Source organism: Drosophila ficusphila, unplaced genomic scaffold, assembly GCF_018152265.1.
Source record: "Drosophila ficusphila isolate 14025-0441.05 unplaced genomic scaffold, ASM1815226v1 contig_198, whole genome shotgun sequence".
NCBI classification, from domain to species: domain Eukaryota; kingdom Metazoa; phylum Arthropoda; class Insecta; order Diptera; family Drosophilidae; genus Drosophila; species Drosophila ficusphila.
The window spans coordinates 6573420-6588993 of record NW_025064092.1 but is presented as its reverse complement, the minus strand read 5'-3'; the positions used below and the strand labels follow the sequence as shown (position 1 = coordinate 6588993).

Below are 15574 nucleotides of genomic sequence, written 5' to 3'. Positions count from 1 at the left end.
ATCTTGAATTAAATGTTGTGAAATTGTACACTTCAGAAGGGAAAACAAGGGGGCGGTCAGGGGTTTCTTTTTCGAATGGAATGGGATCGCTGCGGATCAGATCAGATCATTTCTGTTTTGGTACAAGAAAGGAACTATCATTCTACATAATTATCAACTGGTGCGGGATTTTGTTTTTTTTTTTTTTTCGTGTAGTCCATCCCCGATCTGTGTATTGTGATCTCTGGCTGCTGTTTTTGTTTCTGTATTGCTCTGTTCCTGCTGCGACTGCTGCTGCTGCTGCTGCAATTACAGCTGCGATGTGGCATTGTGTGAGGTCCGGCCGATGTCGAGGCAGCAACTCCATTGCTGGACGAGATTAATGGCTGCGCATTAATCAGACGTCGGCGAGCGGGCGCCATCAACACTTGCGGTGCTTCCATGGACTTGACTTGACTTCATCCTGTTTTTGGTCGCAGTTATGCAGTTACCCCCGTCCACCCCCGTCCACTCCCTTCCACTCCACTACCCGTTCAATCCATCCATTGTCATTTGACACTTTCTGCGGTCAAGCCCAATCAACGAGCAATCCCAAAACGGAGGCGCCATTCCCCGGCGACTCTGCGAAATCGACTCCCGACATCGCATTACTTCCACGCCAGCTAGCTGCCCCTTTGAGCCTATGAAAAGTAATAACTGTGGGAACTGATTTGCGGTCCCGGCTTCGACTCCCCGCCCTCCCCCCTTCCCCGCCCATCCCTTTTCCTTTTTCATTGCCGTTTTATTGGTTGAAAATAAGTTAATAACATGGATGCCGTTGCCGTTGCCGGTGCCGATGCCAATGCCGCCGAAGAAGAGGCTCCAATATCCTTTGACTTGGCGGAGGTCGGTGGATAACGGGGGGAGCGGGGGAATATAACAATAAGAATAACAATGCAACAATATTGCCAGTTTGCAGCGGAAGCTGCTGGAGGAGCTCAACACTCCACCTCCTTTTTCCGTCCCTCCGATTTCAGCGGCTAAGCCAAACGGGCAAAGTATATCATCACAGCCACCTACTTGTGGCTCTGGAGTCGGTATGAGAAAGGGAAAGGGTTCGGGTTCGAAATGGGAATGGGAATGGGGAATGCGAATGGGACTGGGACTTCGAATGGGATCCTTTTGGCTCTGGGTTGTGGCAATTGGCGGACGATGAGAGAAGAGCGCCGCCACCGAAGCGGCAAAACCGCCTTGGGCGATGGCCGGATGGTCATGGGCTGAGCTTCAGATCCAGATTCGGATTCAGTTGGAGCTTGAGCTGCAGCTTTGGCTTAAACCGAAGGCAGGCACATGGAAGGTTTGGTTTAGACGCCGACACCGCCGATAATGATGAAGGTGTTGGCGATGATGATGCTGATGACGCGAATGCGCCACATCCACATCCACATCCATATCCATATCCATATCCACATCCAGCGGCGAAGACGAGGCGAAGGCTCCTCCCCCCTCCTCCTCCTCCTCATCCTCCTTAGCTCACCACGCCCCCTCGACTTGCTTTTCAGCGGGCATTAACTTTCAGTGAATACGCTTCTCTTGGTTTGCAAAAGTGGTTCAAAAATTGTACTTTGTATATAGAAAGGAAATCATAAGAATAAGTGTTATTGTCTTATATTATATATTATATTATCAATTTTACTATTCCCTTTTCCATATATTAATAGAATGTTGCAAGTATCTTTAAAATAAATGTAAGAAAAAAGTTGTTAATTATTATTTTAGTATTTAAGACAGATATTAATTTGAAAAGCAAAAAGGCGTTTATTATTTGCTCTATCTTTTAATATTGTGCAAACATTTCAATATATTAAATAATTTGTCGTAGGAATTTTATAAAATTTGAATTGGTATTTTATAGATTTGTAAACCATTTTTTAGTTTCCTTTTCGCTGTTCGTTATATTTATGAACTCCACTTTATTAAAAACGCGATATACCCACCCATGTTGGTCATCAATTAAGCCAGCTAATCCTGACTTAGATTCCCCATAGACCATCGATTTCCTTTTCTGTTTTTTGTTTCTTTTGTTTTTCTTTTTTTTTTTTGGTATTTTTTTTTTGGTTTTTGTTTTTGTAGGGCATTCCAAGGGGCTGTGCGACTGGCGCCGGTTCGCGATGCGCCGCCGCTAAATGGGATCAGTTTTGGTAACGAGTTAACGAGTTGATTTCACTCCAGCGATTGCCGCCGCCGCCGCAGTCGAACCGGATTAGCAGTTGCATCCCCGCCGACCACCGACCACCGACCACCGACCATTCCATCCAGTATCCACCATCCAACAGCATCCAGCATCTACCATCCAGTATTCAGTGTTCAGAATTCGGTATAAAGCACACTGTGCTCAGTTCACTCTATACTATATTATACTGTATACGGTGCGAGTATACTGTATGGTGTGGTGTATCGAGCGACCGGCTCCATCTTTGTCTGCGTCTGTGCGGTGGCCATGGCCAATGTCTACACAACAAGGTGACGGCTCATAATGACGGGCCATGGCCAAGAACGTGAGCACGGATGGGCCGGGCTGCCATGGATCGGCTGGGATCAAATCGCGCTGCGTTGAGGCGTTTGCACCTCCCATGGATGAGTCGCCGTTTCCCGCTCCCTTGCTCGCAGCACTTAGAGAAAATAATGAAAATAAAGAATTTTGTTTTCTAACCGGAAAAAATAAATAAAAGGCATTTATTTAAATGCATATACATTATTATTTTTACTGATATAAAAATCTCTAACCCACCAAAGGAAATGAATAAAATTATTAAATATTTGTCATAACATAAAACAAGATAATAGTCAATTGAAGTCTTGTTATGAAGACTTGCATATATATAAGTGATATATTAAGTGTATAAAAATGTTCAAGAACATTGCAGATAAATCTGAAAAAAATGTAAAAGAATTAAAAATTATATTCTTAAATTTTAATTCATTGTAAATATATATGACTAAAAATTCAAACCTGTTAAAAATATACGAATATTGAAGATATTAATACAATACAATACAACACAAACACATTTCACAAATACCAAACATCCATTCCAGGGCTCCTCCTGCGAACTTTGTCACATTTTCTCTCAGTGCACTGTGCCTTTGATGGTCGCTCCATATGCATCCATCTTCCGTCCCCCTCCGCCGACGCTCCTGTTGCTGCTGCTGCTGCTGCTGCTGTGGCTCCGTTTTCGGGGCTTTGTCGAGGGGCGTTACCCGGTGATCATCACGCATTTGCGGCATCCCCATCACCATCCCCCCCTCCACCTGAAACCCCTGCCCCTCTCCCCCCTCGAGCAGCCGCTGCCCCGCCGGGGCTGCCTTAATGGGTGTTATTTTGTTTTGCCGTAAATATTTTTGCAATGGGCGCTAATTAAGTTTGGCTCTTTTTGGGCTCTTTTGACTGCATCCTTCGCACTTTGTTATGTGTGAAACTTTTAAATTTCGTTGGGTCGGCAAAGATGAAAACCGCCGTGGTATCCCCCCAAATTGGAGGGCATTAAGAGCCCCCCAACCATCGCATCCCTCCTCCGATCTCCACTCTCCGCTCTCTGCAGGAAGCATCAACACAGCCAGCTATTAAACTGCAATTGAAAATTGCTCATACGCCACGTGGTGTGGAAATCTATGAATGAACCTAGTACGTCAATGAGTAAAATTAGGGGGTTAAGAAAACCAAAAAAAAATATTAAGCAGGAATATCGCCCTGACACTGCAGCCAATTTCATTTGCCGTAAAATACTTGGTATTGTTTTTCTCGCCCAGCCGCTTTTATTTTTTTATGACTCACTTCCACCGCCGCTTCATTCTGACTTTGCAGCTTTTTAGTTGCTGTTTCAAAACGATTGGACAATAAATTAGCATTATGCGGTTACAGCCACTCGAATTCCTCTTAATGAGCTGGCAGCATCCGCCAAATGGCGGCGGGTCCGAAGTTCCCTGCGGTGGCAAAACCAGGCAGCTTATCAATGCCTAGTCGCCCAGTTATTTCAAAAGATTGCAATCAGTGTACATTATATCATAATTGGGGAATTTCGGCCCTGCTGAATGACTTTTATGCGCACTCATTTCACGTACAATTTGATAAAATTGCGATTACTTGACGCAAGGTTGTTGGCAAACATATTCATAGCCGATCTTATCGGTTCAAAGTTCCGGAAGTGGCTATGCTTTCTTATTTATTTAGGGAGAGTCATTTAGGATCAAATCAAAGTGTGTGTGTCTCTGGATTTTACTATGAAGTTGTTGAATGGCTAAAGAAAGGTATTAATATTTGACCCAGTTCTACAAATACCATTGTTTTTAATTTCTACGATTACTCTTGTTTCTAAGGGCTATGCTTTGATTTTTTAAAGTTAAAGTTCAAAATTAAAATTTTTTCCTATAGAAACTTATTTTTGTATATGTTCATCTTAATTTATTTACTAAAAGAAAATCAAAGGTAGTTCTAAGCAAATAAAACATATTTTTACTTAACATAGTAACAATCTAGAATAATAATAACACGAGTACTTTTTCCAATTTAATTAAAACATTCTCGACGCATATTACCATACATTGCGTTCAATCTCGAAATAATAAATATGTTATGCCACTTACATTTCGTTCACTTGCAAGTGTAATTAACTAATTAGTTTCGAATGAGGCTGGGGAAAGTTCTTCCCCTTTTCTTTTCTCGCAAGCCATGTGCTCGCTTACGTGTCCAAGTTTCAAGTTGCATTCAAGTTTTTTCCCCAGCGAAAATTCTCCACCCAAACAATTCCATTCCCCCTTTCCCTCTTTTGCATTTGTTTTTTCTAAAATTTTTTCCACCCCGCAAACTGCAATTGCAATTGACTGGCGGTGCAATGTGATTTCCATTCATGCAATCTAGCCGATAGATTCCCATGTGCCGCACGCGTGTCTCATTCTGCTCCCACATGATCGCGGAACAAGACGTCAAATATTACTCATACGCCACCGACACCCCAGTCATCGCCATCGGCTGTCATGCATCAGCCATTAGGGTTTTACACTAACGCCACCGAAAAAGAAACAAATACGCCGGGCCGAGACACCACCATACATCGCGATTGCGATAATATTATATTATATAGACAACGTACTTGGCCAGTTTTGGTCAAGTTTCTTTCGATTTCGGTATCCGCCAATTGGACAGATCAACATCGATAAGCCAAAGTTAAGCGATCCGTACCAGGGTTCGACACAATAGTTTATAAATAGCACGGCCCAATCATGACAATGGCTACAAAACGTCTGTTTGACCGCTTGCGGTGGGTGGACTGTGGGGAAGAGGGGAACAAGAAAAAGAGGGAGCGGTAAACGGTAAATGGTAAAATGGTAAACGGCGACGTCGCCACTTGTCAGTGAGTAACGATGAGTGCTCAATAATTTTTCGATTGATCATGTTTCATGTTTTTGGCGCGCGGTGAAATTTAGACCGCTTTTCAGCCAGCCAGCCACGCCTCCCCCCGCTCCTACGCCGCCCCCTCTCTTCACCTCCAACGATCGCAGGGCATCCGCATTCGCGAGCGGCGGCAATCATGAATGAATGAATGAATCGCTGTGTTTGGCGAACACTAGAGAGCTCGGCTCGCGGCTGAGAAATCGTGTGTCGTCATTGTCGTCCGTCGGCCGACGCGGCGTATGAGTAATATTCTTGCGAAATTGAACGGAAATAACTGAAATTCATGCACCCATCAAGTATTTGCGGGGGTTACACTGCGAACCGGCGAACCGGGGAATCGGCGAATCGGCGAATCGGAATCGGAATCGGAGAATCGGATTCGGAATCGGAGAATCGGAAGTGGCGGCGTCGAGTGAAAGTCATTTCGATAAGAGCCAAGTTCACTCTCTCTCTCTCTCTCTCTCTCTCTTTCTGTTAGCCAGAGACCGGCAAATCGAATGGTATGTTTTGTTTATCTGCGAGCGGGAGAGATATACTATATAAGCATATTGCCATTTAGCGCTCTCTCACAGCGAACATTTCGGGCCTAAAGTGGCCGAGATCGGCCCACCTAACCGATCGATCAATCACTCCGCTCGGCGGCATTATGTGTCATCCGGAATGGGGAGCGTTTTCCGCTTTGGAGAGCACTGAGTCTTTGAGCCGAAATCTGGCTGGCCTAATCAATAACTAAACGGTTTGTCCAGCGCCCATTACCGCCGGGTTGTATTGCCTGTAAATCAATTAGGTTCGGGTTAAGGCGGTTGTAAATTCTGTTGGCTTGTATCTACAAACGGATGGCATTTATTACTGGCTGACTAACTGAGTGGCGCTCACAATGTTTTTTTTATCAAATCAAAAAATGTGGCCTTTTTCGAGTTTATGGTGTTATGAGCTAAAAAAAAAGAATTAAAGAACGATGAATAAAAACTCTTAGGTTGAAATTATGACTGATTAATTTCAGTATTTTTAATATTTAAAAAAAAAATTTATGTGTTTTTTTTTGTGGTTTTATCAAATTTTTAAAGGCAAAAACTTACTCATTTAAATGTTTGACATAATATTGATGGCATAACTGCATTAAAATATATTTAAATCTATTATTTAATAGAATTAATCTTAACTTATTTAATATTATCGTAATCAAATAATAAGCTGCACTATAATAATTGTTTAAAAATATTTAACATTTCATGTTTATAAATTCATTACAATATATACTACGAAAATCTATATCTTAATTGAAAATTATTTTTGTTCTTTTTATGATTATGTAAAAATTGTTTCTACTAGAATAAAATATTTTGCATTTAAGAATGTATTTTTTTTGGTCTGTGCTTCATTTTCTGCTTGGGCTTTTTCCTCTGATTGCTGGGTATCATTGAGGTCTATACAAATCCCTTCTGAGCCGTTTGTTTTTTCCCCTCGGTCAGCTGTGTTCTTTTATGGCTTTCTCGCCTTGTTTTTGTTTTTGTTTTCGTTGTTTTTGGCACTCGGCGAGTGTTTTGAGCGCTTTTCTTGGAGCGCTGCCCCTTTGGAGATTGCACACTCATGACGCTCATGACGCCGAGGCACTCATGTCCGCCGAGAGCGGCTCTCCCACTCCCGCTTCCACTCCCCCTGCCGCTCCCTCTTCCACCTCCTCCTCCTCCTCCGCCTCTTTCTCTTCCTCTTCCTCCAACACTCCCACTCGCCAGCTGTCTCTCTTCCGCTCGCAAAAGGCGAAGCGGACCGGCGGTTGGGCGTCCGCCTCCTCATTAGTATGCTCATAGTAACTGAGGAGTTCAGTCCGTCTCAGTCTTCGGCAAAAAAAAAAAAAAATCAAATACAACAAACGAAGAGAAAAGAAAAGAAAACATAGCTGCATGCGAAAAAAGTTGGCAATAAAAAACGCGGCGACGAGAAAGCCACTCCAATCGACAAAAAAAAAAAAAAAAACTTCACTCGACTCTCAACATCGCATCGCTCTTCCATCGGCGAGAAATCGACAGAGACTTTGGCTTCGAGTTTGACTTCGTCGGCGGGCGATTCGATCGGATCGGAATCAAATCATAGCAGGCAGTCGAAGGCAGCGCGTCGCCACTTAACGCGATAGTCCCTCGCCGAGATACAAAATACAAAAGAAATATATATTTTCGCAAAACTCACTTACTTGCCAATTCGCGTTCGCTTCAGTTGCTATTATTTTTTTTTTTAGTTTAGTTCACATTTTGTTTGCCGTTTTTTCTGGAAGCAAGTAACACAAAAAAAAAATATAGAAAGAAGAACTTCCAACGAGTTAAGAACAGAGTGCGTGTCAAATAAGTACGAAATTTGTGCGGAATTCCCAGCCAACGATTTTTATGTAAATGGTGAGTAAAAGTGACTACTTTTCTGGCTTTAAGTTCCTCCGGGGATTTTTCGTTTGTTTTGATTTTTTGTATATTTATTTTTTGTATATTTTTTTGTATTTTATTTTTTGCTGTTTTTTTTTGGAGTGGAAGAGAGCGGAACGTGTTTGGCTTTCCGATAAGTTGTCAGCTGTGCAACTTTGACGATTATGGCCAAGAGTTCTCGCCAAATGTAATGTAATGGTCGAAAGTGATTAAGGTATTTCTTGTGTGATGAAATAAACAGCAGCTCTTTTGGTTTTCGAAACAAGATCGAATATGAATTGTAGTTATTAATCAGCAGGAAGTGGAATCTTCTGCTCATCCATGAATCACTGACTGAAATTAATAATAATGGATATCTTGGTGAATTTCCAGCTTCCCATCATTTTTGTCATTAGTGAATCACAGATCTTTGAGGTGGCTGTAATTTCTTATTTTTGGCAGACACTACTTCTTTTTTGGCCTTTGTGGCCCTGTGTCGCAAGCAAAAATGAAAAAAAAAAAACGCCAAAAGAGCGAAACATGTGAAATTAATTTACACGTTCCAAGCGGCGGGGGGTGGTGGTGGCTCTCCGATGCGTCAGCGGCAACAAGCGACAACGATTTGGAATTGGTAGTGGAATCGGTTACGGAATTGGTAGTGGAATTGAAATTGGAATGGACAAGGTCCGGGCGATAAAGCCAGAAGAGAGAAGCAAGCGGTTCGCTGAGCGGGTGAATTTCACAAAAGTTTGCAAGAAGCCAAGTTCGTTGACCATGTTGGTACGCGTGTCTCGATCAGGGCCTACCCCACCAGACTGAAAAAGTAGAGTGGCACCACCATCACTACCACTAATCACTAATACCACCACCAGTCGACCTCCACCAGCGACACACGATGATTCAGCCAGAAAATGCGGCCAAATAAAGAAATTTATTTTAATTTTAAATAATTATGTCAGCCAGATAAAGACAGCAGTGGCTAGAGTGGCAAACGATAACAATAACAAATCACGCACGCTTCGAGCCCCCAAACAATTGCGAATTGCGATTATAAATGTCCAGCGGGAATCCCCCGACAGCCAACAATCATCGCTCGCCCAATGACACACACAAACACACCCACACACACACACACACACAGCTATAATCACGTGTGTATTTGGCTTCGCATTTTGGCTTATATTAAGCAAACGAGGAGGGAAGATAATATATAACCAGACGGTTCAGTTGTCCGTGCGTCCGTTAGTCTTGAATTATGGTAATTGCTCCCTCGTCGGTTAACAAATCTGGCCAACACTCCACAACCAAGCCCTCATTATGACAAATTTCGTGGTTATAAATATTCGAAATATCGGCTAGACGACTTATAAATACAACCTGTTGACTCTTCTTATGCTAAATACTAACGTACGCCACGCTTTTTGACGTCAAAGAACGCCGGTGAAACTGGCTAATCGGTGGGAAAAAAGTTAACCAAAAAGGGCTTGGGCTTTGTTTTGATTTATTTATTTATTTGTATTAATATTTTTTGATTTTTTTTCAACCCTTTTTAGACGACAGCTGGCCGCCCGCTCGACGTCATCGGGAGCAGCAGCGGCATCAAAACGGCCAGCACGTGGAAACCAACGGAACCGCAGCCGCCGCCGTTTTTGGATCGACGTCGCTTGAATAGAATCTGCTCGCTGGCCACGCTCGTTTTCATCATGTGCCAGCTCCAGCAGTCCACTCCATCCGGCGGCGGCTTCGGTGGCGTCTCCGCTGCCCCTGCCCCTGCCCCCGCTTCCCCCCTCGAATCCCTGCCCACACCGGAGTCCTTGGACCCCATGGACAGCACGCTCGTGCCGCTGAAGCACCTGCAGAAGCGGGACACCAGCTTCCGGCTGCGCTTCCAGCGGGAAATGAACGCCAGCAGCTCGCACCTGGACTGGGAGAACACCTGCGGGGGCGTCTGGACCGGGGAGGTGGAGAAGCGCAGTCGCACCAAGCGCTGCAAGAAGCGCCAGATGGTAAGTTGCAGAACCAATACAACCATAGTAAACTCAACTATAGTAAATGCAAGCATAGTAAATACTAGGCAATAAACAAAGTAAAAATCAAATTAAATATGGATATTATAAGGTCAAAATAATTAAGAGATATTAAGAGTAGAACTGTTTTAAATACCAACTTAACACAATAATTTCAAGTTTTAAGACAAAGCAAAGAGAAAGGAACTTTAGTAAAGAGTTATATAATTTATTTTATATTTTTTCAAGGTCAAGTATCTTTTTTCAAGAGACCACTTAAAAAAACAACGGATCCTGCCCAATTTTTTTGTTTATAATTTTTATTTAAAGTTCCTTCCTTAACTCCCTTGTACTAATTACCCTCCAATCCCATTTCAGATCCTGCAGAGGCTGCAGAACCAGACCGCCCGGGAATTGGGTGGCGTGCAGACCGAGGACAAGGCCAGGACGACCACCGATCCTGACCAACTGGCCACGGCCACAAACAAGGCCCTCAACATCATGAAGAAACGCAAGTGGAAGCTGCACAACATCAACTACAAGTTTCTGCCGCGCTTAAATTCGAGTAGTCAACAGGTGAGTTGCTAAGTCCTTAAAACTCTACACCGTTCTAAAGGGAAAGTGTAGTATCAAGATCATATAATCACTCCATCGGTTGAACAACATGCAGAGGGTGTGAAGATCCAGATCGCTTACAAACATCAAACACTCGGGCTGGGTTCTTCTGTTGCCAGGGAGCTTGAGGTGATAAAAAAGAGGGTCACGTGAGGCGTTCGCTCCGTTCACCTGCGTAGGTGCAAACAGACCGTCACAAGTTAACTGAGCGGTCATATGAGTCCGAGTCCGAGGAATCGTGCCGCTAGAAGCGAGAGTAGCTACCAAAGTTTGTTAATCAAACCAACAAAATAAGGAAAACAGATTATCTAGCTAGAAATATTACAAAATAGGTAGAAAGAAATCTAGTTAAAATAACTGCTACCCAATTAGGTTAACAAACTTCACTGCCACACCTCGCACGATTCGTCAGCATTAGCCGGCATTTCGGGACGCCCCATTAACCGTCGATTTGCATTGGCAAACAACAACAGCATGAAGGAAAACATTAGCAATCGATGCCATAACCACATTAAGATTAAGAGCAAATTGACGGCGCGCGCGCGCTTTTATTTTTTTCCCCATTTTTTTTGTCGAGTATTGTTTATATAGATCCATCGCGATCCCCCCCAAAACCGGCCTTGATCCAAGATCACGTTTTATGGCCACCCCGTATATTGGATCGATCCGAATCGAAACCGAATAAAAGCTGAAGCCCCAGTTGAAAACGAAAAAGCAAAAAAGCGAAAAAAAAAAATAAAAAACGAAGTTCAATCTGAAGCCCCCCTCATTTCGAAGTGGTTAATTCGTTGGATAAACAAAATAAATTCAAGCGGCACATTTTATTTACACTTTTGACAAGTAAACAACAACAAACAGAAGCTAATCAATTTTTGACTTGGATTCGGCATCGATATCTGAATTATGGATGGCCAGAGGAAAATTATGGAGATTTTCACTTTAGATTTTGTTTTTGGATGGTTTGATTCAAGTGAAGTGGAACCGTTTAGAAACGGCAAATTTAAGGTGAATGGGGGGCTGGGAATTCGGAAATAGTTTCGCCCTGGCATTCGAAATGAGCAAACCCAGCTGAGGAAAAACCCGAGGTAAAAAGCGATAAGCCCGTGAATAATGCCGTCGATTAGGTTGGGCAATGGAGTTTCGTGGTTTGGGGGCTTGGGGTGTGGATCGTGGGCTCAGGAATGTAGGAGCCAGTTTTCCGCGGAATAATTGACTAATCTTAGGGCACGCTTATCGGAGCAGCGGGTACGAGTCAATACGTGACCACATGACGAACCCCTCAGCCCCAAACCCCAAAAAAAAAAAAAGGTTTAACCCACATTTTGGGGTCGATCGTTTAGGGGGTGGATATATCGAGATCGATTCGGTTGGTGGAACGTGCTAATTTCTAGGTGGCCGGTAATGTTTCGTGTAAGACAGAATTATCTGCAGATAACCAGATGAGGGTAGCTTACTTGGCACAGCAATAAACGCTTTTATGACAGCGCGGGTGTTTGGCCAAGCGAAGGGTAAATGGCTCAACTTCTTGGCCACAAAAAAAAAGAAGAAAAAAACCGCCGACTCACCGCAAGTCAGCCAAAAGCCAAAAGTCGCGATCAGAGTTCAGTTTTCCAAGTGTCTCAAAGGTCGCCTCCCCACGGAGTTTTATCTTTTTATTACCTATTACCCGTTCTGCTAAACTTGGCCAACGCCATCATAGTCATCACCCATCGCTCCACTCGCCCATTCATTCGCTCAGCGACTTAGTCAATCGCCTATTCGGGGCGATGAGCGAAGTTTGGCTTTCGCTGAAATTTCTCAATTGTCGTCATAGGTGGGGAAAAGTACCTGAACCTGGGACCACACGGTGAAAAAATTGGGGGGTTTGTTGGACAGAAGAAATATAAGAAAAATTTTGGCTACTTTTAAGGAAATATATGAACACTGTTTTTTTTTTTTTTTTTTTTTTTTTTTTTTTTGAACACTGTTAATTCATTAAAATGCTTAACATAATAACCTTCTAATTAGAACTCTCCGTTTAATTGGAGCACAGAGCTTTAATATTTGTAAAACTTAGATTCAATTGGGTTAGGTTACTACTAAATAAGAAAGGAAAGAGATTAATAGCACCCACATAGTTAAAATCTTACTATTAGAGTAGCTTTTAAAACCCAATCTTTAACAAACAAATATCACACATTTAAAGTTCTGCCAGCTAAAAGCTATTAATAAACAACAAAACGTGGTCTATTTTTAACTTAGTAGTGATCAGATCTTAAATATTGACAATCCAAATCCAAACTTTTCGCGCTCTGTACCAACCTGGTAACTTGCCGCTCGGGATGTGTGTCAATATTTGACCAATATTGGCTACGTCAATGCCGACCAATTGTGCCGGCTAATTGTTGACATCCCCGAGCGCAACGGAACGGGACGGAACCAGGAACGGAACCCCCACCTCGATGACGAGGTGACAGGACGGAGCGGACTGATAGAAGAACTCTATTAATAGACTGATCGCTTAGACGGTACCGCGAACCGGCGGCCTTTTGACGTCACAACGTCGCGACATTCGCACATAACTAACACAAAAAAAAAACAACCGACGATATAGCTTGTGGGATCGGGGGTATATCGCATTGGATCGGAACGGATCGGAAGGAGGAAGGAGTTTAGCGATACGATATGTTTGAGCGGTTTTCAGCGCTCGTTTATTGTAAAGTGACACACAATCGCGTTGTGTTTGCCTACGCGGTTTACGCGGGGCTCGCGGGGCGTATACGTGATATGCGATATATGTGATTCATAACAGCCGAACCGTGGATTCCCCCGAAAACTTCAGCGAGAGCGAGCGAGAGAGGGCGACAATCGCGCGAGCGGCATGAATGAAACGAAGAGCCAACCGAATACGTCACGAGCAGCCGAAGTCGAAGTTCGGCAAAACAACAGTTACACGAGAGAGAACGTTCGTTCGGCTCGATTTTCACTTTCAGCCGCCGGCCAGATAAAGTTTTTTTTTTTTTTCGTTATGCTAAAAGGGTGGTGGTGGGAGGAAGGGAGAGGGGGCAGGTTTACAGGGGGGTGGAAAGAGGTGGCAGCGCAGCCAACGCGGTTCACTCAACCCAAGGCAATCGAACTATAGGAAGGGCTATATCGCGTATTACGACCTGAATACGCCATATAGATAGCGAACAGCACGTTCGCATATCCAGTGCGCCAGGCCTTGTAATACCTCAATTTACAGATCCGTAATGGGATGTTTATTGCCCGGAGTAAGGTCAATATATCATGTATTTCGCTGGTTCTTGTTATCACAAATAAAAGAATCATTATTTAAATGATAAGCAACCAGAAATCTGAAATCACATTCAAAAAAGAAAGAAAATTAAGCATTTCTTAAAACACATTTCCAAAATATTTATTTATTAACATGAAATATATATAAATTTGTTAAATATATATTAATATATATAATATTAATTTGTCCGATATGGTTTCAAATATCCTTATTATCTAAAAATGATTATTTTAAGCTGTTAAAATTTATAACATAAATTTACAAAAATTTAAAATATAGTATGAAACTTAAATAATTTGTGGTAGTGGAGAACTCTTATTGAATTTCGTTCGAGATCAAATATGTTTTACTTCGTTAACTCATTCTACATTAAATCCTTCATTACTATCATTTCGTAAACATTTAGATACTTAAATATTATCTTTATCCTGCCGAACCCACTGAACTTCAACCAATTTTATCTTTTGCCCCTTGCAGTTGAATTTACGCCACGTGCACCGCGACCTTCAGTTCTATGTGGGCGCGTTCACCTACTTGCGGCACGCGAAGATGCACTGGGACTACAACAACCTGCAGGCGGAGAGCGTCCTGTCCGCCGAACTGGAGCGAATGCGCCACTCCGCGCGACAGGTGCTCTGCAGCGTTGAGGGAGCCATCAACCAGACGAACCTTCTGTACGCCCCCACCGCCCGCCAATCGCAAGCGAGGGCACGCCACCAGCGGCAGAAGAAGCGGGGCGCTGCACCGCTGGTGACCTTCAAGGTCATACCGCTGAAGCTGATGGAGAAGCGGCTGCAGCAGTTCCGGACGCCCGTCGTTGAGCTGAACCATCAGGCGACCTTGGCCGCTCAAGGTCAAGAGGTGGCGCCACCGCCCCTCGCCAGCCAGCTGAAACTGGACGCACTGTTCCTCAAAATCGAGTTCGTTCAGTATCTGAAGAGCATTCGCAAGATCCTCAACCGCCAGCGAAAGGATCTCTGCACTGAAAAGAAACGCATCCAGGTGAAAAATCCAAATAAGATCAAAAGCTGAAGAAGATCAAAAAAAGAAGAAAATGATGACAAGAGTTTAGCAACCGGTGAAACCTCCATTCCACAAAACGAGGCTCATTCCATGAAGACATCCTTAATTTATTGCAAACATCCTCTATTTATTACTCACGCCACCATCCCAGTCACGAATCACGAGGAATCCCCGAAAAAACCCAAGGCTATGAAAAAAACCGAATAAGTAATGAAAACCAACAGTAATCGACAAATCAACAAAACCGAATGAAGATACCCAGTTTTCTCGATATCTTAACGCGAATGTATTCCCACTTTAATATATATTTTTTTTTTTTGCCTAGCCTTAAGTTCCATTGTATTATTTATTATGCAAACTCGCCAACAATCTGCCGCACATTCCGCTAGAAACTAAGTATAAAATATACTTTGCCTTGTATTACGATGCTGTGATAGTAGATGATTAAAGTAACCACAACGCTCCAAGAAGGCCACAACACTATATATTTATATATGGATATATATCTCCCCGACTATATACACGGATATATGTACGATTATACACCTCTTTGCAACTAAGCTTTGTGTAGGCATTAACTTTTTTAGAAATGAAATACAAACAATTGAAAGTACACATGAAAAAAGAGTTTTTCCTTCTGCTTGGGGGGTCTACTTAAATATTGGGGGATTTTTCTGTTGGCGCCGTATCAATTACACCTGGAATATCTTCCCACCGAAATTGCGCATACGCACCGTTTTTGGGATCACAAAAAAAATATATATAAACAACAAATACAAAAGGAAATAAGAGAGACATAAAAGTGTCCAAACAATTTTCTTTTACGATCGTCGCCGCAACTTTAATTGCA

The 15574-nt window shown here is 42.9% G+C and overlaps 1 protein-coding gene across 1 annotated transcript; it reads left to right on the top strand.

Annotated features, from left to right (window-relative positions):
* The first annotated feature begins 7202 nt into the window (after nt 1–7202).
* On the top strand, nt 7203–15308 carry LOC108088566. The gene is made up of 4 exons (XM_017186413.2): nt 7203–7800; nt 9357–9809; nt 10188–10385; nt 14179–15308. Exons 1-4 carry the CDS (start codon nt 7798–7800, stop codon nt 14731–14733), a joined length of 1209 nt encoding a protein of 402 aa, XP_017041902.1. The 5' UTR covers nt 7203–7797; the 3' UTR covers nt 14734–15308.
* Nucleotides 15309–15574: the final 266 nt, after the last annotated feature.